The sequence below is a fragment of the Podarcis erhardii genome (genome assembly GCF_964252035.2).
Source record: "Podarcis erhardii genome assembly, chromosome: 2".
Lineage (NCBI taxonomy): Eukaryota > Metazoa > Chordata > Lepidosauria > Squamata > Lacertidae > Podarcis > Podarcis erhardii.
The window spans coordinates 127008027-127033025 of record NC_138498.1 but is presented as its reverse complement, the minus strand read 5'-3'; the positions used below and the strand labels follow the sequence as shown (position 1 = coordinate 127033025).

General features: G+C 43.7%; 1 protein-coding gene and 2 long non-coding RNA genes across 3 annotated transcripts in view; 1 reads left to right on the top strand and 2 right to left on the bottom strand.

Moving 5' to 3' along the window:
* The first annotated feature begins 12250 nt into the window (after positions 1-12250).
* Positions 12251-24999, top strand: part of LOC309334764 — a 27812-nt gene continuing 15063 nt past the window's right edge. The window contains exon 1 of the long non-coding RNA XR_014153258.1: positions 12251-12919. This is a non-coding gene — a long non-coding RNA (uncharacterized lncRNA). The remainder of the gene's footprint in view (positions 12920-24999) is intronic.
* LOC309334714 (uncharacterized protein) lies at positions 13135-16212 on the bottom strand. Its single transcript, XM_081849310.1, has 2 exons — positions 16173-16212; positions 13135-15899 (listed from the first exon to the last, which is right to left on the bottom strand). Exons 1-2 carry the CDS (start codon positions 16183-16185, stop codon positions 14491-14493), a joined length of 1422 nt encoding a protein of 473 aa, XP_081705436.1. The 5' UTR covers positions 16186-16212; the 3' UTR covers positions 13135-14490.
* On the bottom strand, positions 20182-20873 carry LOC309334756. The gene is made up of 2 exons (XR_014153250.1): positions 20783-20873; positions 20182-20333 (listed from the first exon to the last, which is right to left on the bottom strand). It is a non-coding gene; the product is annotated as an uncharacterized lncRNA (long non-coding RNA).

The following is a 24999-nucleotide window of genomic DNA, read 5'->3' as shown; positions in this document are numbered from 1 at the left end:
CTTTTTTTTTTCTTTCAAACACTCTTCCTTTTATATATATCACAGTCCTTACTCATTCAACCACAAGTCCCGGGACACTCTTCCATTCGATCATACACATACACACCGCCCTTTTCGCCCCCCTTTGCCTGCGGCGAAACAACTTTGGCAGAGAAACACACACACACACACACACAGCTGTTTTGTTTCTTGTTTTTCCTAACCTTTTCCTGCAGAAACTCCCTTATTCCCTCCTTTGGGCTCACCCAGCTTCTCCTCCCTTTCCCTTCTGGGAATCCTTTCCCCTTTAACGGGAGGTTACTAGTGGGTCGCCCGAGTGTTGATCAAGCACTCATTTTTATCTCAACTCACCGTGAGTTCCTTCCGTGGCGCGCTTTTCCTGTTGGCTCACGTTCAGGTTCTCCTTCCTCGGTCCTTGCCTCCGTCTTGCCGGGGATCCGGGCCGAGGCGATTGCCCCCCTCCTTCGGAAATGATGTCCGAGTGGCGCCTGGAGTGAGCAAGGTCCCCGACACGCGCCCCCCCCCCGCAAGAACCGAGCGAGGCTCTTTTGGGTTAAAAAACCCTACTGGCCTGTCTGATCCAGTCACGGCACCAAATGAAGCAAAGGTACTCGCGATGTGTTAAAAATAGATCAGCCAGACAGCAATGGAGAATAAGAAGGTGAGGTTTATTGCCAGGCAATAAGGTACCCAGTTGGAATATTTTCCAAAGAACTGGGGACCCCGATTGACAGAAATCCAGAGGTCTTTATACCTGAGCAGAACACAGCAAATCATTGATCATGAGACAATCAGGAAGGATTCACAATATTGTCAGCGAGAATCAGCCAATCAGCAAGCGGTTGTCACGCTACTTGACCCCCGGTCAAACCTTGGTCGGCACCGGATTCTACTTCTGCTTTCCGATGCTTGTAGTGACGCTCTGTCTAACCTTTCCCCCAGTAATGACAGGACAGGGAGCTTGGACATTTTGTGGTTTTGCTCTTCCTGTTCTGTGGATTAATTTAGCCTGTATCTGAGGGGATTTTGTACCAGAATCTCTGATTCATGTCTTTCCCCCTTGTCCGGGGTGCACAGATATTTAGGGGAAAGGTCGGCTCTAACTTTTTGCCGTTTCAAGCAGTTTGCAGCACAGCTTCCCTTTTGATTCAAAATGAATTATAAAGTACTGTAATCCTTGATTTGTATAAGCATATGCGGATATATATTGAATATATTGAATATATTGGTTTCTGATAACTGATTATGTGGATAGCATAGGGGTAGCCCTTCTCCCTTGCCTCAAAACCACCAAAGAGGAATTCAAACAAATAGCCAGCACGTGTAGACACAAAGTCAGAAAAGCTAAAGCACAGAATGAACTCAGGCTTGCTAGAGAGGTTGAAAGCAACAAAAAAGGCTTTGGTGGGTATGTTCGTAGCAAAAGGAAGAACAAAGAAACCGTGGGGTCACTCAGAGGAGAAGATGGTGAAATGCAAACAGGGGACACAGAAAGGGCTGAACTCCTCAATGCCTTCTTTGCCTCAGTCTTCTCCGATAAAGAAAACAATGCCCGACCTGAAGAATGTGGAGCAAATGATTCAGCAGAGGAAACACAGCCCAGAATAACTAAGGAGATAGTACAAGAATACTTGGCTAGTTTTTTTTTTTTTTTTTTTTTTTTTTACAATACTTCTATAACATAGCTATTTCTTTCAGGACTTCCTTCAGCTTGGCCGCAAATCATTCGAAGCAATAAAAAGGAGGTTACACGTTCCATCATTTATATTGTCATTGTTTCTAATTTTGTTTTCTATTTACTTTAAACAATAACCCATATTCTTTCACAGTGCATCTTTGAAACCCTTTAGCGTTATTTGACCTTCACTAATACATTCCAGATAATCTACATACTTTCCCCAATCTTTGATAAACACTTGGTCTTTCCTATATCTAATTTTCCCCGTTAATTTATCAAGCTCTGCATATTCCGATAGTTTGAATCTCCACTCTTCCACTGTTGGAATTTCTTGCTGTTTCCACCTCTGGGCTATTAACACCCTTGCCGCAGTTACCGCATAGTATACCAATTTGTTATCTTCTTTCTTAATCTCTTGTTGTAATATTCCTAATAGAAAGATTTCGGGTTTCTTTAAAAACGTGTATTTTAGTATCTTTTTTAATTCCGTATAGACTTTCTCCCAGAACTGCTTGACCCTTCCACACTCCCACCACATGTGGTAAAAGGAGCCCTCAACATCTTTACACCTCCAACATTTGTTGTTTACCTTATACATTTTTGCAAGTTTCATGGGTGTCAAGTGCCATCTGTAGAACATTTTCATAACATTCTCCCTTATCGTAATGCACGCCGTGAAATTCAACCCGTCCTTCCAAAATCTTTCCCAATCCTCAAATTGTATATTATGTCCTATATCCTTTGCCCAGCGGATCATCACAGATTTGACCTCCTCATCTCCTAAATTCCAATTTAACAACATCTTATACATCTTTGATATAGTTTTCGTTTTGCTATTTATTATCTCCGTCTGAAAGTTAGAGTCTTTATCCGCATAACCTCTTTCTCTAATATCTTTATTGAACATCTGATTCACTTGTTGATGGTGAAGCCAATCATAAACATGTTCTTTTATTTGTTCATAAGATTTGGTTCTCCATTTCCCATCTACCTTCGTTACTAGCTGATTGTATGTCGCCCAGTTTTTCCTCATGTTAGTAGTTTTTATACTTGTTATTTCAAGAGGTGATAGCCAGTGTGGTGTTTTCGGCTCTAACACGTTTTTATATCTTTCCCACACTTCAATTAGCGGCCCTCTGAAGATATGATTACCAAACCCCTTGTGTGCTTTCATCTTATCCTTCCATAAGTAGGCGTGCCAACCGAAAAAGTTGTCGAAGCCCTCGAGGTCGAGTAGCTCCGTATTCTCCAACTTAACCCAGTCTTTTAGCCAACTTAGGCATGATGCCTCGTAATATAATCTCAGATCCGGCAGGGCAAAGCCCCCCCTTTCCTTTACATCTGTCAATAGTTTAAATTGTATTCTGGGTCTTTTGCCCTGCCATATATATCTCGAGACTGTCCTCTGCCACTCCTTAAAGATCTTATTCCCCTTTATTATAGGGATGGTCTGAAATAAAAACATTAGTCTTGGGAGTACATTCATCTTAATTATATTAATTCTTCCCCACAATGACAGATTCAACCGTCCCCATTTTTCTAAATCTCTCTTTATTTCCCTCCCTATCGGCTCGTAGTTATTTTTGTATAAGTCTATATTTTTGGGTGTTAGCCAGATACCGAGGTATTTAACTTTTTTGGCGATCTCTATCTGTGATTGCTGTTGAATTAATTCTATTGTTCTTGAATCTATATTTTTACCTATCATCTTTGTTTTCGTTTTATTTAGTTTAAACCCTGCAACCTCTCCGAATGCTTCTATTTCTTTCAATATCTCTCTCATTGAAGTTACTGGATCTTCTGTCAATACTACTAGATCATCTGCGAATGCTTTTGTTTTGTAGGTATTCTGACCTAAGATCACTCCCTTTATGTTCTCGTTTTGCCTTATTGAATTAAGGAGCACTTCTAACACTGTTATAAATAACAGCGGGGAGAGCGGACATCCCTGTCTCGTTCCTTTCTGTATTTTTATCTCTTCTGTTAGCATATTATTCACGATCAGTTTGGCCCTCTGTTCTGTGTATATTGCCCTTACCCCATTGAAGAAGTCGTAGCCTACATCCATATGTTCTAGATTTTTTAACATAAACTTCCAAATCACATTATCAAACGCCTTTTCGGCATCAATGAACATCATTATAACTTGTTTATCAATCCTGACAGACAAGAATTCTAGCATGTCGACAATAATTCTTGTATTATCCCTCATCAACCGGCCTGGCAGGAATCCTGCCTGGTCCTTATGTATAATATCTACTAACACCTTTTTTAGCCTTCTTGCCAGAATCCCTGCAAAGATCTTATAGTCCGTGTTTAATAATGAGATTGGTCTATAATTTTTAACTTGGGTTAAGTCCGCATTCTGTTTTGGAATGAACGTGATGTACGCCTCTTTCCAAGTTTCTGGGACTTCTCCTTCCTTTAAAATGTTGTTCATGGTTTTTTTCAGAGGTCCCGCCAAAATAGTTTTCATTTCCTTGTAGTATCCAGCAGTGAATCCATCAGGGCCTGGTGCTTTGCCCCTCTTTAAATCTCTAATTGCCTCCTCTATTTCCTCATATTCAATTGGAGTGTTCAGTTTTTGTTTTCCCTCTTTTGGGATTTTTTGTCCCCCTTTATCCTTTATAAATCTCTCTATCTTTCTTGGACCAACTCTCTCTTGGTCTTTATACAAATTTCTGTAGTAGTTAAGGAATTCGCTCCTAATTCCTTTGGGGTCAGTTCTCTCTTCTCCCTCTCTTGTTATTTTGTTAATTGTACCTTGCTCTTTCCTTCTTTTTGTTTGCCAGGCAAGCCATTTGCCTGGTTTGTTCGCGAATTCAAAATACTTTTGCTTAAGTCTTTTAATATTCCACTCTATCTCTCTATTTATTATTATAGCAAACTGGGTTTGTAAAATTTTTATTTTTTCCTTTGTTTTTAAACAATTAGGGTTCTGGGATAGTTTCTGTTCGTTTTCCATTATCTGTCTTAGGATCTCCTCTTTGCTTTTCTCTCTGTTCTTATTCTTGATTGCATTCTGTTGGATGAAGAACCCTCTCATTACCGCCTTTCCTGCATCCCAAACTACATTATCCTTTGTTCCCTTACCACAATTATCTTTGAAATAATCTGACAGTTTTTCTTTTGCCATTTCCACTACCTTCTGATCTTCCAGGAGGTAGTCTTTTAATCTCCATCTAAAGGTTCTTGCCTCTAAATTTTCTAATTCTAATTCTATTGGGTTGTGGTCTGATATTATTTTTGGTCTTATTTCTATTAGTTTAACTCTTGGGCATAATTCATTTGAGATCCAGATCTGGTCTATTCTTGAAAGTGATTGGTTAGGTTCGGAGTAAAATGTAAATTGTTTTTCAAGAGGGTGCCTAAGCCGCCATATATCCACCAAGTTGCAATTCTCTACTATGGAGAAGAAGGATTTTGGTAGCTTTCCTTCTTTATTTGCTCCTTCTCTAAGCCTGTCTATCCCCAACGAAACAACAGCGTTCATATCTCCCATCAAGATTATTTTTTGATCTGCATGTTCCATTAGTATTTCTTCTAGTCTTTTAAAAAACTCAGTTTTGCTGCCGTTCGGGGCATAAATCCCCACAATCATCAGCTTTTCCCCTTGCCAGTTGATGTTAACCCCTATCATCCTCCCCTCCTCATCCTTGAACACTGTCTTGGCTTCTATTTTATTTCTAATATACAATACTACCCCTCTTTTCTTCACCTTATCCAAGGCTTCAAATTCATTTCCCAACCGTTTATTAATTAATATCTTTCTGTGTTTTCTAGCGACGTGCGTCTCCTGCAGACAGATAATGTCTAGATTTTTCTTTTTTAAGCATTGTTCGATTTTATTTCTCTTATTTTTGTTGTTCATTCCATTAATGTTCCAGCTCCAAATTTTTAACCCCATAGTGCTTGATTTTTCTTTTAGTTATTTTGTGGTCTTTCCGTCTATTGTATGTTCTCTGTATCTTCTGTTTCCTCTTCCTCCTCTTCTCCTGACCCACTCCCGCCCTCCTCCTCCCCCTCTACCGCTCTTGATTCTCCTGGTGAGGATCCCTCTACTCTTCCTGCTCCATATACCTCCACTTTAAGCTCTTTATATTTTCTAAGGAATTTCCCGGTTTCCTCTTGGTTTGTCAGTTTATGTCTTTTACCCCTGTAAGCAAAGGAAATCCCTTCAGGAAATTCCCACCTGAACTCAATCTTATTTTTCTTTAGTGTCTGCGTCAAAGATTTGTAAGAATCTCTCCTTTTGAGTAATCTGATTGGGATGTCTTTGAAAATAATTATATAATTACCATCTATGTTCAGTCTCTTTTCTCTATTCCTCTGGAGTATCCTGTCTCTCATTTGTTTATCTTTGAAGGTAACCAAACAGTCACCTATAAGTTTCTTTGCTTTTATTGCATTAGTCCGCATTCTAAATGCGTTCAGGATACTGTTATCCATTTCCTCTACTGTTAGGCCCATCCAATCCGCCAGCTCTCTCGTCAATCTTTCTCTAATATTTTCATTTTGTATCTCTGCTATCGCTCTGAACCTCAGATTCACCTGCCTCTGTCTTAGTTCATTCATCGCTATAATATCTTTCATTTCTTCCTGTGCCTTATTTAACTCCAACACTTCTGATTTGATCTTTTCTTTGTCTCTTTTCATATCCCTTAGTTCTATCTTTGTCTTTTTAAGTCCTTCCTCTGTGAGCTGTGTCCTTCTAAATATTTCTTTTATTTGGCCCTTTAGTTCGTTCACTGTTTCCTCCATTTTTTTGTCTATTTTCCCAATCCTATTATCCACCAATTCAAGCTTGTGTTCTACATTCGCTTGGCTTTGTTTTATCTCCGCAAACATCTTCAGAATATCTGACTTAAAATCAATCTCCTGTTTGGAGCCTCTCCTATCTCCGGGGGTCCCCCCATTCGTTCCCTTCTTGCCTGTATACGACATCACGTTTGATTTTTTTTTTTTTTTGTTGTTGTTTTTTCACTCCTTCTCCCCAATAGTTCCTTTTACCCCTTCTTTGTATTCACTTATATTCACTTACTCCTTGTCAATGTTTACAGTCTTTAAATTCACTTATTCCTTATCAGTATTTACATTTCCTACCTCTGTTTACTTCCCTTGAGTGCTCTAACCAATAATGTTCTAAACAATCGTTTCTCCCAACCCTTTAACAATTTCCAGTTGTAGGACGGAGTTCAAAGAATTTGGTAGAGTAGGAGGGTTAAACAGGAAAGAGGGATTACACACAAAAACAAGCTAAGAGGGGAGGAGGGAGGGGCAGGAGCGGATATCAGTCTGTTTCACACCCACTCCATTTTGTCCTCGGCGTTCATCCAATCAACTCTCTCACACTCCCGCTGGATCTTTGGAATGTTCTCAAAGTTCTTCACAAATTCAGAGTTTTTAGTCCCCCGTCTCCACGTATATGAAGGAGGAGACGGTCTCTCATATACAGTTCTCAGTGTGATATTAGTGGAGATCACAAAACCTTTTCTCGCTGCCTCTACACTCCTTATTCAGTCTCTAAATGGCGGCGGAGGGGGGGGGTTTCTCTTCCGGGTTTTCTAACTCGTCGAAATTCTGACTCGTCCCTTCCTTACTCCACACTCCGTGCTCAAATTGTAAATGACGGCGGGAGTCTCCCCTCCAGATTTTAAAAAAAAACAACAGCAAAGCGTCCCTTCTTTACACCTCCTGTTCACCAAAGAGGTTCCAGTTGTCACTCAGCCCTGGACCCTGTCCGAGCCCCTCCACCTCTCAAGGCTCACTTTATTCTATGTTTCTCCGGGAGGGATATTCTTGAAAGGGAACCGCGTTACCGCCCGGGCAGACTACTCACTTTCTCCTGCACTGGTTTCTCACCGCGTCTTATTTGATTCCGACTATCCGCTGAACTCCGTTGACTTCTCTCTGCTGCTCCGAGGCATTATTTTCTACTCTTTGCTACTAAGTTGCAAGCGTCGGAGTCCTTTTTTTGAAAGCGAGCCGCTCTTCCTGCAAGCACAGGGCTTCGCTATCTGAAGGTGAGAAATGGCTCCCCTCGACCCTCTAGACCTCTCCGCCGCGCTCTTCGCCTCTTACGAGGTTACCTGGCGGCCGGTTCGGTCTTTTTTTCGGTCAAGCCGGGACTAGACTCCTTGAATATCCTTCACAGGAGTTTTGGGGGGTCTCCGCGCCCTGGAGTTGCCCCTATAAGAATACTTGGCTAGTTTAGATGTATTCAAGTCTCCGGGGCCAGATGAACTGCATCCAAGAGTATTAAAAGAACTGGCAGATGTGATCTCAGAACCACTGGCAGTCATCTTTGAGAATTCCTGGAGAACAGGTGAAGTCCTGGCAGACTGGAGAAGGGCAAATGTCCCTATTTTCAAAAAGGGGGAAAGAGAGGACCCAAATAATTACCGCCCAGTCAGTCTGACATCAATACCAGGGAAGATTCTGGAGCAGATCATTAAGCAAACAGTCTGTGAGCACCTAGAAAGGAATGCTGTGATCACCAATAGCCAGCATGGATTTCTGCAAAATAAGTCATGTCAGACTAACCTGATCTCGTTTTTTGACAGAATTACAAGCCTGGTAGATAATAATAATAATAATAATAATAATAATAATAATAATAATTTTTTATTTATACCCCGCCCTCCCCAGCCAAGGCCGGGCTCAGAGGGGCTTACAAGCAATAATAAAAACAAGATGAATGATTACAAACTTAAAAACAAAAATAAAATACAACATTAAAATAATGGAACATTAAAATATTAAAATGTAGCCTCATCGCAGGAGGAGAAGGAAAAGAAGGGGGGGGAGAGAGAGAGAGAGGGAGGGAGGGAGGGAGGGAGGGAGGGAGGGAATCAAATTGGCTCCAAGCCAAAGGCCAGGCGGAACAACTCTGTCTTACAGGCCCTGCGGAAAGAAATCAGATCCTGCAGGGCCCTGGTCTCATGAGGCAGAGGGTTCCACCAGGCCAGAGCCAGAGTTGAAAAGGCCCTGGCTCTGGTTGAAGCTAATCTAACTTCCTTAGGGCCTGGGACCACTAGGCTGTTGTTATTTATGGACCTTGAGGCTCTCCGTGGGGCATACCAGGAGAGGCAGTCCCGTAGGTACGAGGGTCCTAGGCCGTGAAGGGCTTTAAAGGTCAAAAGCAGTACCTTAAATCTTACCCTGTACTCCACCGGGAGCCAGTGCAGCTTAAAAAGCACTGGGTGAATATGCTCCCATGGCAGAGACCCCGTGAGGAGCCTCGCTGCAGCATTCTGCACCCGCTGGAGTGTCTGGGACAGCTTCAAGGGCATCCCCGCGTAGAGCGAATTACAGTAGTCAAGCCTGGATAAAGGGAACACAGTGGATGTAGCCTACCTTGATTTCAGCAAGGCATTTGACAAGGTGCCCCATGATATTCTTATAAAGAAGCTGGTAAAATGCGGACTTGACTATGCTACTACTCAGTGGATTTGTAACTGGCTGACTGACCAAACCCAAAGGGTGCTCATCAATGGTTCCTCTTCATCCTGGAGAAGAGTGACTAGTGGGATGCCACAGGGTTCTGTCTTGGGCCCGGTCTTATTCAACATCTTTATCAACGACTTGGATGATGGACTCAAGGGCATCCTGATCAAATTTGCAGATGACACCAAACTGGGAGGGGTGACCCCCTCCCCCAAAAGGAAGGCAGCATCTGGATCCCAAGGAAGAACAGCTGCAGTCCTCCTGTAGCCGTATAAGGCTTTGCCCTCGGGTGGGAAAAATATTGCGCCCGGAAAAGGGAAAATGGGAGTCAACAGACACTCAAGGAATAGTTTCGGAGAAAAAGCTTTATTTCTACCATCCATGAACTGGTAGAAGGAGCAAGTGTGATAACTCACAAACAAGCACGAGTTCACAGCCATTTGCACAGAGCATATATTCCCCTTCTAGTTCCCTCCCCTTTCTCCTCCTTCGGAAAAGTTCTGCCCCATGTCTCCTGAGCATGAACAGAAAGTTCCCGTCTTGGGACTATTTTGGACTGTTCCCAGAAAAAGGGGGTGAGAAACCAAAGGGGGTTTCAGAGTGTTCAGATATGTTTCATTCTCCTGTTCTGGCATAGTTCCCAGAAAGAAAGTTGCAATCTGGTTTTAACAAGGCCACTGGCCTTAGAAACAAAAAGGCTTTGAGAAGCAAAGGACTCTGTTCTCCACCTTCGTTTCAGTCTTTTTGTTGCAGCAAGAGCAATATGCTTAGCTAATGCTTTTAGCCCTAGAGAGAGAAAAAAAGATTTGAGAGTTCCTGAGGCGAGGCTTGGAGGCCTGGCTGGGGGGAGGGGGGGGATTCACAAAGAGTTTTAGGGTTTTTAGGGTAACCTGACTGTCTTTCTTCACTCCTGCGAACTGGCCCCTCCCTGGCTTGGCAGAGAGGACAAAGGAGGACCCTCTCTGCCTGACTTGGGGGTCTCCCCCCATCAGGCATGATCTGAACAGGGACCCCCATGCCCCCTCCCTGCACCCCGGGTAGTGGCATAACAAGGTCAGGGGGTACCTGGTGTGGAAAAGTTTTTGTCACCTCCCCAATATTGACCTCTATTTTTTGCCTGCAAAAATGTTTTGACTTTATTTCACATTTTCTTACAAAGGAATGTGGATTTTGGGCCTCTGATAACAAGTAGGCCACTGTGGAGAGATGCTTAAATCTACAGGATGCATTGTGTTTTGGCTTGTGTTGTTTTATTTATATTGATTGTTTATTTATTTATTAAAATTTATTTTTAAAAACCTGTAAAGTTCTTTACCAATACAAAAAACAAATAAACAACACCACTGCAGTAAAATCAATAAAAATTAACAAGCCTACTTTAACAAGCCTACTTTTTAAAATTAACAAGCCTACTTTAAAACACAGAAAAGCTAAAATATTAAAAGACATTAAAATTACTTCAGCGTCCTAAGCATCTGGCTATGCTTGCCTAAACAAGAATGCTTTTAGGCAAGGTGCCAGAAAAGAGTCTAGCAAAGGCACGCGCTTTATTGCAAGAGGTGGGGAGTTCCAAAGGGCAGGTGCTGCCACACTAAACAACGCAGTGCTGGAAAGGGGGTGAAAGGCAAGCGGCCAGCCTGGCAGGGTTGTGGAAGGAGGAGCTCCTGGGAGGAAAGGAGGTGACGTGGAAATGCCATTCTTTTTTTTTAAAAAAATAATATTTATTAAAGTTTTAAAGGTTACACAAGAAAAAGAAAAAACACCAAATTAAACAGAAAACAAAACAATACATCACAATAAAAAAGAGCAAAAAAGAAAAATACAAACAATTAAAACAAAAACAGTTCAAACCTTCACATAACTTATCTTTCATTTGCTTGTTTCCTTGACCTCCTCACACCTCCCTTTTTATATTCTAGTTCTAAAAGTCAAGAGCCTCCGTCTCTCACTCCTCTTCCAAACGAGAGCCAGGTGTGTGTGTGTGTGTGTGTGTGTGTGTGTGTGTGTGTTGTGTGTGTGTGTGTGAACATATAGAGGAGAGAAAGTATTTGATCCCCTGCTAAATTTGCTTTTTTGCCCTCTGACGAAGAAATGCCTAGTCCACAATATTAATGGTAGGTTTATTGTAGCTGTGAGAGACAGAATAACAACAGAGAAACCCAGAAGACAAAAGTCAAAGATTGACGATGATGATGATTTTTTTTTTTTTGGTTCTTGTTCCTACTTTTCTCTCTTTTATTTATTCCCAATATCATCCCGATCTTAATACTTTTATCTTATGTTGACAACCACTGGCATGCAACTTTAATCATATTCAGATCTATATGTAAATTAGCATGCAAGATGAACATTTTGCTCTTCTTCTTGTTGTCCCTCAACTGTTTTCGGTGCAGTCCCTCCTCAGAAGGCTCTATTTCATTCCACCGTCTTACCTTCCAGGACTCTGGGCTGTCTTCCAGCTTTCCTTTGTTTAGTTAAAATTAAGACACGTGTAATGTATTTTAATGGACTGATATTTTCCCAAACCGAAGAATCTTCTGTAAGAGACCACACTGTGCGATAGATTTCACAGTTAATAATTGTTTGGTTCCTCTAGAATCCAAGCTTGCTCCCCCTGAGCCCTAAGGGAAGCTTGCAAAGATCAAAGATTCATCTTCACTTTTATAAATCCATATATGACAAAAGTCCATGCAAGCAGATGTGGTTTCCTGTGTGAAATATTCCCCAGTTGTAATCTGTCGGTTGTCTTCAGCCCCCTTTGAGAGGGACCCCTTTTTTTCTAATGTGCCATCATTTGCACCATTTTAGCATCCCCAGCCGAAAAAATATTTAATCTTGTACAGTGGTGCCTCGGGTTACATATGCTTCAGGTTACATACGCTTCAGGTTACAGACTCCGCTAACCCAGAAATAGTGCTTCCGGTTAAGAACTCTGGGGCTGCAGTTTTCAGGCTTGGGGACAGGATGATGACTGTTTTTGGCACCAAGTTCTGTCCATAAACCCCACTGAGTACAATGGGATCTACTCTAGGTCATTACTGAGCAGACCATGCCAGCCTTATGAAGTGGGGTGAGGAGCAAAAAAAATGAAATGGAAATCAATGGAGATGTTTAGAAATGGTTCTGGTCTGCCTTAATGGATCCTGCTCCCAAGATAGCAGAGATTGATAGCAAAGAATAAACAAGGAAGCTTTGAGGGTAATTGTCCTTGCAAGCTCCCCCCAGGGCCCGGGGGGAGTGAGCTTCACTCGCAGATTGTCTTGATACCTGGCTCTTTCTCCACCATGGAATCTGAGAGGCAGCAAAATCACTTTGCCTATTGGTAGCCCTCCTACTCGGCCATTAAGAAGCAGAGGTACTTCTGTTTATTAGAGTGAAATTAGAACTAATATACAGACATGTGCTGGAACAGAAGGAACAAGATCATAAACTGCTAAATTGAAGCAGATACAAAGCCAAAACGATTCAAACCGCAAAAAAGACTTCCTTCGATGTAAAATATTTACTCTTTCTTTATATATATCATGTTTGCAACATAAATGATTCAGCAGCACGCACACACCCCCCCCCCCGAATGCTAACAAACTGATAAAAAGCAAGAGGAGATAAAAGAGAATGGGATTATACTTCTGGATTACAATGAAAAAGAGAACTATATGTGACAAAATTGAAATGGATTTAAAGTCCCAAAGTTTCACTGTATTCCTATGGAAGGAAATGGAGTTTGAGCTTTGATGACCGGCTAAGGCTTTGGCAGGACGCCAGATCGTTATTGAGAGAGTTGGAGAAGCTGGAGTCTTGCCAGAGCTTTGGTGGGACGCCAGATTACTCTCTATTTAGACTCAAACAATAACAAAAAAGGGAGAGAAGATGGCGTGTGACGCAGTTGAAATTACAGCCTCATTCTCTGATAAGACTGTATTTCAACAAAGTCTCTCCATATTTTCAAACAAGCTGATACCTTGCCAATAATAATTAGAGCCCTCCACAAAGGACCGCACCATTAAACATCAAATTCTCAAGTTTTTTTTAATATAGTTTCACTTGCATTCCATTTCATTAATTGACTCTTTCTCCACGAGGCTTGCCAAATCATGAAGTAGCTGGCAGTACTGCAGTGTTTCATTCTATCATTGCACAGTGTGACACTGTGCCTTTAATTGCCTAATTACCTAATGTATCATCGTGTGAGAACGGGAGCTATTTCTATCCCCTCTGGTGCGTGAGTCAGCTCTTCGCTCTGTTGACTTTGTTAGGATATTTCCGTTCCACCTTAAGAAGGGAGCAGGTTGTTGTGTCACAGCCTGCGTATTTCCTGTTCACAGGATGTTTCTGTTTATGTATATAGCTTTTGTTTCTTCTCTCTCTGTGCCTGAACAGCGAAGCAGGCAGTCATGTTTTTCTTTGTTCTGATCAACGCTGAATAAAGTTGTAAATAATGCTCTCCTGAGTGCACCTTTCGTTGTGCGAACTTTGCTGATCAGAGTGTGCACGAGCCCTGGAATATGGCAAGCTATTTCTGCAGCTCGTGTCGCTAATTGACTGATACTGTATCTACGGGAGATCGATGGATCGTCCGGAATCGACGTGGGGTCATGATGGCCTTTGTCTCCCTGGCAGTATCCCAACAGACTTCTTATTTTCTTGATGCTGCATTCCAGCCAGAGTCTGCCTCTGCTGTACTCTGCTACTGCGGGCGAAGTTCCTCACCATTCGGACAAGTGAGGGAGGGCATTGGCCCAACAGCACGAAGTATCAAAAAAGATGAAACGCTCACCTCACATCTTGTGTAGCAGAGCGACAAAAGTCCTTTCAAAGTCCGAATTCAAATCTTTGTTGAAAAACAGGAATGCTCCCGCTCATGGCGTTGGCATCGGAGAGTGTCCAATTCGTGCAATGCTAAACACCCAGCGCCCCTGCCTCCACTGCAGCGAGCGGCAGATATCGGACGACGTGCGGGTGAAGGCACATCCGCCCCATCTCTGCGGGGTTCAACAGGGATAATTACCCACAGATTCACCTTGTTTAATTGCACGACTGGGGTCCGGTGTCCTGGGAAAGCAGCCAAACGCCATAGGCCATCACACCGGAAGTCTTCTCCAAAGTCTTTTTTATATTTTCTCTCTGATAGTAAGAGCTGACAGTGGAAAGGAACTCTCTCAGAAGGGGGTGGACCTTCACTGGGGGGTTTTAAGAAGAAGCTGGATGGTCATGGCTGCTTGAAATGAGATTTCTGGAGGGGGTTGGACTAGATTCTGAATCCATAATTCTATTCTTCACCCTGGTGTGAGATCTTAAATTGACTTTTGAACAAGTGAAATTTTATACACATTCCATGTGCTGATATGCTTTCAATCCTGTATGAATTATTTGGTGGGCCATGAATGAATCTTTTCCCACATTCCAAACACTTTCTCTCTTGTATGGATTCTTTGATGGGAAGTGAGATGGGTCCTTTGACTGAAGCGCTTCCCACATTCTGAGCACTGATAGGGTTTCTCCCCTGTATGAATTCTGTGATGAGAAGTGAGATTCCCCTCGTGACTGAAGCGCTTCCCACATTCCAAGCACTGAAAGGGTTTCTCCCCTGTATGAATTCTTTGATGGGAAGTGAGACTATGCTTCTGATTGAAGCTCTTTCCGCATTCCAAGCACTGATAGGGTTTCTCACCTGTATGAATTCTTTGATGGGAAGTGAGGTGGTAGCCCTCCCGGAAGCTTTTCCCACAATCGAAGCACATATAGGGTTTCTCCCCTGTATGAATTCTTTGATGGGAAGTGAGATCACAACTCAGACGAAAGCTCTTTCCACATTCCAAGCAGTGATACGGTTTCTCTCCTGTATGAATTCTTTGATGGGAAGTCAGATCACCACTCAGACGAAAACTCTTTCCACATTCCAAGCACTGATAGGGTTTCTCCCCTGTATGAATTCTTTGATGAGAAGTGAGATTCCCCTCGTGACTGAAGCGCTTCCCACATCCTGAGCACTGATAGGGTTTCTCCCCTGTATGAATTCTGTGATGGGAAGAGAGTGTGGCACTTTGACTGAAGCTCTTTCCGCATTCCAAGCACTGATAGGGTTTCTCACCTGTATGAATTCTTTGATGGGAAGTGAGCTTGTGGCCGTCCCGGAAGCTTTTCCCACAATCGAAGCACATATAGGGTTTCTCCCCTGTATGAATTCTTTGATGAGAAGTGAGATTCCCCTCGTGACTGAAGCACTTCCCACATTCCAAGCACTGATAGGGTTTTTCCCCTGTGTGAACTCTTTGATGGCAAGTCAGATCACAACTCCGACGAAAGCTCTTTCCACATTCAAAGCACTGATAGGGTTTCTCTCCTGTATGAATTCTTTGATGGGAAGCCAGATGACCACTCAGACGAAAACCTTTTCCACATTCGAAACACTGATAGGGTTTCTCCCCAGTATGAACTCTTTGATGGGAAGTGAGATTTGTACTTTGACTAAAGCTCTTTCCACATTCGAAGCACTGATAAGGTTTCTCCCCAGTATGAACTCTTTGGTGCAAAGTGAGATTACCCTTCTGATTGAAGCTCTTTCCACATTCTCTGCACTGATACAATTTCTCCCTACTCTGTGTTATTTCGTGTGAAGTGAGGTTATTCCTTTGAACAAAGCTCTTTCTTTGATGGGAGGTGGACTGGGAGCTCTGACAGATCTTCTCTACACACTCTGAATATTTATCTGACTTCTCCGCTATGTGGATTCTGTTGTGCTCCCCCTTGTTCTTCCCTTCTGATTCATCACCATCTGCAATGAAGAGAGATGCTAATTAGAGTCTCAGGAGGAAATGGGATCTCCAGATTATTGAACAATGTTAATGACAGAGGAATGATGTTGTGACAGAGGAAGAACTGAAGAGAATGAGATGTGAGGCCGTCCAATAGTTTTCACTTTTTTTGTTTCCTGGTATTAACTGAGATATTGCTTGGCTTTTATCTGGGATGGATATTTTTGTGGCTCAATCATGGAATCCACTCCATCTCCAATCACAACATGTTATGATCCAACAGGGATCCTTACTGAGAGAGTCCATGATCCCACGATTCTCCTCCTTGACTTCTCCTTGACCTCCCCTCTGTGAATGCCTGAGGGCCCTGCTCTTGCCACTCACCACCTGGCCCGGGGCGGGGCCTGACAGGCCTCACAACTATGGTTGCTGTTACTGCTGCTGCTGTCCAGAGTTCTTTTAAAAATGTTTTTAAATTTTTCTTTTGAATTTTTTGTATGTGGGGGTGGGGTGGATGTTTGGTTGGGCCTGGGAATTTGTTTGATTTAGGTGTCTTTGTAATTTTTACAGGTTTTTTTGTATTGTTTTATTGTTTTATTTTTTAAAAGGTTTTATTTTGTTCTTATGGGGAGGGGTCAGGGCTGCTGGGGAGTGGGTCCCAGCCAACAAAATAGCTGGGGCATGTTGCACAGGGGGGGATGCACTGGGATAACCGATCTCAGTGATCACGGGTAGGAGGAGGAGTTACGCTAAGACCAGACCATGTTGTTACAGAGGAGGCAGGTTTAGTCGTTGTCTGAGGACTATCCCTGCCTCCGGGTCTGATCCTGTTGGATGGATACTAGAATCAGCAAGGGATACCCACATGACCTGAAGGTGCTGCTGTGCAATGCCAGGTCAATGATTCATAAAACCACTGCCATCCATGACTTGATCATGGATGGAGGACTTGACCTGGCATGTGTAACAGAGACTTGGTTGGATGAAGCAGATGGGCCTGTCCTTGCCGCTGCTTGTCCACCAGGTTTCTCTTATGCACAGCAACCCAGGCCATGTGGGCGGGGAGGGGGGGGGGTTGCAGTGATTTTTAGGAAGTCATTAGTCTGCACCAGGCATCCTATTGGGAAGACTCAGTTTTCTGAGTGCATGTTCTGGAAGTTGGGCAATAGGGGCAGTACAGGATTCCTTTTGGTGTACCGACCTCCCCGCTGCACCAAGGATTCCCTGCCTGAGCTGCTTCAGGTCGTGGCGGATGTTCTCCTGGAGACACCTAGCTTGGTTGTCCTAGGGGATTTTAATATCCATGCCGACACAACCTTACAAGGGGCGGCTCGGGACTTCGTGGAAAGCATGGCCTCCATGGGGCTGTCCCTGAATAAGTCTGGCCCAACCCATAGCCGCGGACATGCCTTGGACCTGGTGTTTACCTCTATGGATGTTGGTGATCTGACACTAAGTAAAAGTGAAACGAAAGAAGTGCCATGGTCAGATCACTTCCTGGTGCAACTGGACTTCTCCGCGACCCATCCCCTCTGCAGGGAGGTGGGACGTATTCGGATGGTCCGCCCCTGCCACTTAATGGATCCAAATGGTTTCCTGTGAATGGTAGGGGATGTTTTATCCCATGTTGATGGCCTTTCAGCTGATTCCCTGCTGGCCCGCTGGAATGTGGAGTTAACCAGGGCTATTGACTGTTTGGCTCCGAAGTGCCCTCTCCGACTGCATGGAGCCTGGACAGCCCCGTGTTTTTCCACGGATCTGAGGGCAATGAAACAATCATTGAGACGGCTAGAGTGCCGGTGGCAGATAACTCATTCTGAAGCTGACCAGACACAGGTTAGAGCTCAATGTCGAGCCTACCAAGTGGCGGTAGCGACGGCGAAGGAGACTTTCTTCACCGCCTCTATTTAATTTGCAGAAAACAGCAGCAGGAGACTTTTTCAGGTGGTTCGCAATATAGCAGAACCACCTGTTACATCGGGGCCCAGCAAGGGCCACATGATCTCCTGCAATGATTTTGCTAATTTTTTTGCAGATAAAGTCGCTCAGATTCGGGAAGAGGTAGACGCCACCGTGGGAGCAGAGCCGGGGCGGGAGAGTGCTAGAGTCCTGTCTAGTCGAATTGCATGGGATCAATTCCAATCTGTTACCTCCGAGGATGTGGACAGGCTGCTTGGACGAGTGAAGCCAACCACCTGTCTCCTGGATCCTTGCCCATCCTGGCTTATAAAAGCTAGCTGGGAAGGGCTGGGCGATGGGCTTCGTGGGGTGGTGAATGCTTCCCTCTGTGAGGGAGCCTTCCAAGACCCGCTGAAAGAGGCAGTTATTAAACCGCTTCTTAAAAAACTATCTTTAGATGCGGCCATAATGGCCAACTATCGCCCAGTCTCAAATCTTCCATTTTTGGGCAAGGTGATTGAGCGAGTGGTTGCTGAACAACTCCAGGCACGCCTGGAAGAAGCGGACCATTTGGATCCCTTCCAGTCGGGATTCAGGCCTCATCATGGGACTGAAACTGCCTTGGTCGCACTGGTTGATGATCTCCGGCGGGCTAGGGACAAAGGTGAGAGCTGCTTCCTAGTTCTGCTGGATCTCTCAGCGGCGTTAGATACCATCGACCATGACATCCTTCTGGACCGTCTTGAGGGGCTGGGAGCTGGGGGAACTGTCATACAGTGGTTCCGCTCCTTCCTCCTGGGCCGTATTCAGAAAGTGGGGGGGGGGATGAGTGTTCAGACCCCTGGGCTCTCACTTGTGGGGTGCCTCAGGGTTCCATCCTCTCCCCCATGCTTTTCAACATCTACATGCAGCCGCTGGGAGAGATCATCAGGGGGTCTGGGCTGGGTGTTCATCAGTATGCGGATGATACCCAGCTCTACCACTCTTTTAAATCAGTGAATCACCAGTGAAGGCGGTGAAGGTCCTGTGTGAGTGTCTGGAGGCGGTTGGAGAATGGATGGCGGCTAACAGATTGAGGCTGAACCATGACAAGACAGAAGTACTGTTTTGGGGGGACAGGGGGCGGGGAGGTGTGGGGGACTCCCTGTCCTGAATGGGGTAACTGTGCCCCTGAAGGACCAGGTGCGCAGCCTGGGAGTCATTTTGGACTCACAGCTGTCCATGGAGGCGCAGGTTAACTCTGTGTCCAGGGCAGCTGTCTACCAGCTCCATCTGGTACACAGGATGAGACCCTCCTTGCCCATGGACTGTCTCTCCAGAGTAGTGCATGCTCTAGTTATCTCCCGCTTGGACTACTGCAATGCGTTCTACGTGGGGCTACCTTTGAAGGTGACTCAGAAACTACAACTAATCCAGAATGCGGCGGCTAGACTGGTGACTGGGAGCGGCCACCGAGACCATATAACACCGGTCTTGAAAGACCTACATTGGCTCCCAGTACATTTCCAAGCACAATTCAAAGTGTTGGTGCTGACCTTGAAAGCCCTAAATGGCCTCGGTCCAGTATATCTGAAGGAGTGTCTCCACCCCCATCGTTCTACCCGGACACTGAGGTCCAGCACCGAGGGCCTTCTGGTGGTTCCCTCACTGCAAGAAGCCAAGTTACAGGGAACCAGGCAGAGGGCCTTCTCGGTAGTGGCACCCTCCCTGTGGAATGCCCTCCCACCAGATGTAAAAGAGGACAACAACTACCAGACTTTAAGAAGACATCGGAAGGCGGCCCTGTTTAGGGAGGCTTTTAATGTTTGATGTAGTACAGTATGTTTTTTTATTTTATTTTTTGGGAAGCTGCCCAGAGTCGCTGGGGAAGCCCAGCCAGATGGGGGGGTATAAATAATAAATTATTATTATTATTATTATTATTATTATTATTATTATTATTATTATTCTTTATGCTGAGCTCTCTGGTCAGGATCCAGCAACGTCCACGCCTCTTCTGTGAAACAACAGCAACATCTTCACCTGAACACTCCCCATCAGAAGTTATCTCAATCTGGTTGGTCTAAATTTAAATTTATATGTAAATCTCTTTCTTCACTTTGAACCCCCTCCCTCCCATTTTCATGATGAGACCAACTCTGTATTGTTTCATTGGTAACAGTAGAGGAAAAATGACTATTACTCACTTAATCTAAGCACAACGGCCACAATAGCGTCAGTCTAGGCATTTGGCTCTGCGATGTTGAATGTTCTCTGTTCTCTCCTGTTTCCCCTTTTTTTGTTCCAGTTGAAAGCAATTCATGAACCCAGAACTCATACACTGACCCCTAATGATGAACTATATGTTATAGATATTCTGGCAAATTTATTCTGCTATTTTACATAGAAATGACATGAGAAGACTTGGTCTACATGTTTTATTATTCCTATGTTCCTTGTTTATAAAAGCAAATAAAAAGTTATTCCAAAAAGAAAAGAATAATACATGGAGGCCTCATCTGCATTCAATCTGCAAAGCAGGATCAGGTTCCTTTCAAGACTCATGGCTTCTAGTACTGCGCGACGGGGCGGACGGAAGTTTGAGGATGGAGAAAAGAATAATATGATGGATTGAGGAAATAGAAATGTAAATGTATGGGGGGGGATGGGGAGGAAATGGTGTTGGCTTTGGTACATCTGTATTGTAATAAAATTGTGGGTTCTAGTGCTGCGCGACGGATCAGTGTTGGACATTGGTAAGGCATTCAGATCACAGAACTGATTTTAGACCTTTTGAGCTGCCAATGCATCGCGGTGACTGGGGAGCTGTGACCTATTCCTAGCTGAAATTGCCTGCAGATGACAAAGGAGCAGGCAGGCAGGCAGGTGGGGGAGCCCGAAAAGGTGCCCCCCTTCTCCATCTCCATCCGCCTGCCTGCCTCCCCCCACCCCCTAACTGAGCAAGCCCCAATTCCTCTCTGGCTCCATCCATCCAGGTCCCCATCTCCCCTCCCCTGGGACTCACCAGATCTCTCGGAGGTCCCTGGGAGGGAACTCTCAGAGGTTGTGGGGAGGGATGCGGGAAACAGCCGGACCAGGTCATGCGTCCATCTTCCCTCTTCCATCTCCTCTAGCTTGACAGGATCCGTCTCACTCATCCTTCCTGAAGAGTCAAGGAGCCAAAAGAAGCTGCAGGGTCCTGGGAGAGAGGAAGAAGCAAAGGGAGCCTCAGAGGCCCTGCAGGGATTCTCCTGCCCTAGATATTCTCCTGCCCCTGGAGAAGCACAAATGGGGCAGCCCCTCCCCCACAGAAGCCCCATTTCTAATCATCTCCAGTGCTTGCAGTTTCCCCTGTTTGCTCCTCACTTCGTAAGGCTGACATGTTCTGCACAGTAGTGACCTGAGGGTAGATCCCATTGAATTCAATGGTGCTTATGGACAGAACTTGGTGCCAAAACCAGTCACCATCCTGTCCCCAAGCCTTGGCCGATCATCAAAACTAAACTCCATTTCCTTCCATAGCAATACAGTGAAAGTTTGAGGCTTTAATCCATTTCAATTTTATCACATAGTTTGCTTTTCTGTTGTAATCCATAAATATAATCCCATTCTCTTTTATCTCCTCTTGCTTTTTATCAGTTTGTTAGCATTCGAGGTGTGTGTGCTTCCGAATCATTTATGTTACAAACATGATATATATATATATAAAGAAAGAGTATAGGCTCCCCCTCCCCAACAACACACATTTTCCTTTCCAGTTCAAATTGTTTCGGCTTTGTATCTGTCTAAATTTAGCGATTTATTATCTTGTTCCATCTGTTCCAGCACGCAGCTTTAATTGAGGACAATTACCCTCAAATCATCTGTTTATTCTTTGCTAACGATCTCTGCTATCGTGGGAGCGGCATCCATTAAGGGAGACCGGAACCAGAAGCCTCAAAAGCCCCATTTCTAAACAATTCCAGTGATTCCAATTTCAGCTCTTTGCTCCTCACCCCACTTTGTAAGGCTGGCATGGTCTGTCCAGTAGTGACCTGAGAGTAGATCCCATTGAACTCACTGGGGCTTATGGACAGAACTTGGTGCCAAAACGAGTTACCATCCTGTCCCTAAGCCTGAAAACTGCAACTCCAGAGCATGGGCAGAAAACAGACGAGTAGCTAATACATGTAAGTGGCCCCATGCTTGGTGCTTTCGATGGAGAGTCCTGTTGACGCTCTTTGAGCTCTCTCATTGAAAGCCAGGCAGATGTGGCCATATTTGCCTCTTGCATGGGGACCAAATCTTCGGGGAAAGAGGGTTCGTTCTGGTGGGCTGGATCTGGAGCACAAAGGGTCAGGTTTTGCTTGCATGAGCCCTTGTGTTCCTTCTTCAAACTTATTAGGCAGGAATGTCAGAGGTCAAATCTGGAGAATATTTCATTCTGGGCTTCTTATGGCAGAGCACAGAAGACATGCAATCAATTCTTTTCAGTTCTGTCAAGTAGGTCCTTCCCACAGCTGTCTGAGTTATGGGGTTCCTTGGGGTCCAGATCAGCTGACTAGTCAGGATTGTCACCTGCAGAGTATATGTCAACTAAAGGATAATAGTCTGCCTTGAATTGAGGAGTTTTTGGAGGTGTTGCTGAATGTGGAAGCAGAGGAGCTGGTGATGCCACATTTTGGAATAATATTGAGACTAATACACCACTCCTCCATAGATATTCTCTGCGCTTATACACTATATTCACAGACTTTGCGCTCCTCTTGTGAGAAGATACTAGGGTAGCTTGAGAGAAGTAGCTGAAACTAGGATTCCAGAAGGAGAGGTCAAAGCTAGAAACAGAATTGTTAGAACCCAATACTAAGAATTTGTCTAGAATGTACAATCTGCTGCTAAAATGGAACACACAGGATGAAACGGTCAAATCAGCTATGATTAAGTGGGCACAAGACATTGGTCATGATATTATGTTTGCTGACTGGGAGCAGTTATGGACCACAGGTATTAAATTCACGGCATGTAGTGCCTTAAAAGAGAATATAATGAAAATGATCTATAGGTGGTACATGACCCCAGTCAAGCTTGCAAAGATATATCATTTGCCCAATAACAACTGTTGGAAGTGTAATGAATGCGAAGGAACTTTTTATCATCTTTGGTGGACCTGCCCGAAGATTAAGGCCTACTGGGAAATGATCTATAACGAAATTAAGAAAATCCTTAAGTGGACATTTGCAAAGAAACCGGAGGCTTTTCTCTTGGGCATGGTAGGCCAAATGATTCCAAAGAAAGATAGAACATTTTTCATGTATGCAACAACAGCAGCAAGAATTCTTTTGGCAAAGTATTGGAAGACTAAAGAACTACCTACTCTGGAAGAATGGCAGACCAAGGTGACTGAATTTATGGGACTGGCAGAGATGACCGGCAGAATTCGTGACCAGAGGAGAGAGACAGTGGAAGAGGATTGGAAAAAATTTAAAATTTATCTTAAAAATTGTTGTAAAATTTCGGAATGTTAAGATGTCAAGGGATTTGATATAAAGAATTACAGCTGTAAAAATTTAAGCTTAAGAAAATTTTAAAGAGAATTAAATATAAAAATGGATGAAGGATTGCTAAAAAATTTTAAAACAAGGATGCAGTGAAGGGGAGGTATGGGGAAGTCGTGTAAAAAAAAAAAAAGAAAATTGCAAAACAGGTAGTTTCTCGTTAAAATCCATATATTCAAATTTTTCATCCATCCCTAGTGCAAGCCCCACCTGCCACCTTTGGGTAGCAAAGGAGTTGGATCCAGAAAATATATTTGAATTTTATGAAGCCACCTGCCTTCTTAGCCATTTTCTTGGTATGGGTTTATAATGGCTGTTTTAATTGTTACCTTTCTTTTATCTGCTCCCGCTTTTTGTATTGTTATGCTAAACTGTGTGTTTGTAACGTCCCTTGGAATAAGCACTAATGAAAGGTGGAGTTGATTTTTCTCTCTGAAATAAATAAATATAAAAAAAAAAGAGAGAGAAGTAGCTTATTTTGAGACAGAACCCATTTCCAATTCTTGATTATCAAAACCCTCTCCCTGGTTTGGTTTTGGCTTCTGACCGGACAGCAGAGCATTTGATAACCTTGCATATCGTTTCATATTGATATAAGGATCTGGTGTGCAAATTCCAGTACAGTGGTACCTCGGGTTACATATTATTCAGGTTATATACGCTTCAGTTTACAGACTCCGCTAACCTAGAAATAGTACCTCGGGTTAAGAACTTTGCTTCAGGATGAGAACAGAAATCATGCTCCGGCGGCACGGCAGCAGCAGGAGGCCCCATTAGCTAAAGTGGTGCTTCAGGTTAAGAAAAGTGTCAGGTTAAGAACGGACCTCTGGAACGAATTAAGTACTTAACCCAAGGTACCACTGTACAGTACAAGCTTCTTAAGTGTTCTGTCTGGACCCAGAGCATGAGCTACTCTTAAGTAAGTTAAAAGGTATTTTTAAGTCAACTTTTTAATATTGCATTATTTTAATTTTTTTAACATTTTTGCTCTTCTTTGTACTTATAGACTTCCTTTTGCCATGTGGACGAATTAAACCTCCCTTATTGATCTATTTCTAATGGTAGGGAAAGAGATATTGTTGTATTATCCGGTTCCACACTCTCTGCCAGACTTTATTCCAGAAGGTTTTACAAGTACCTATCAGGATGGTAAGAATTTTATTAGTGTCAGCCAAAAAGGATTTTATGCATTCTATGTCCCTCGTTAGTAGTCCCTCGTCACCCAATGACGGATAATTCCTCATTTGCACCAGAGGCTTGGGAGAAGGAGTCTTTTAGCCTTCTATTAGCATTTCCTGAGGATAGTTCTGAATTTTTCTTTCAGATTAGTTCCTCTACTTGTTTAGCCTGAATTTGGCCTTGAGTCACTTGAGCTCCTGGTCTCAGTGCCAGAGATGACTTAGCAGTTGAGCTGCCTGGGCCCCAAACCTCTTTCTGCTCATCCTTAGAGCTGCTGAGAGATCCTATAAGGTCAGTAATAGGATCTGGCTCCTGCTGTTTCTTAGCCACCTCCTCGTTTTCCTTATTCACGTAAAATGGAGTAATTTCTGCTTGGGCTTTCTTAGAGAGACTCTCTTTGGAGGAGGGTCTGTGGCACTTGGGGAGAGAACATGCATTTTGTAACTACTCTGGGTCAACACTGTCTTTCCCCTTAATTCCTCATCAAGTTTCCCGATACCAGAAATACCATATGCCTTATACCATTTTC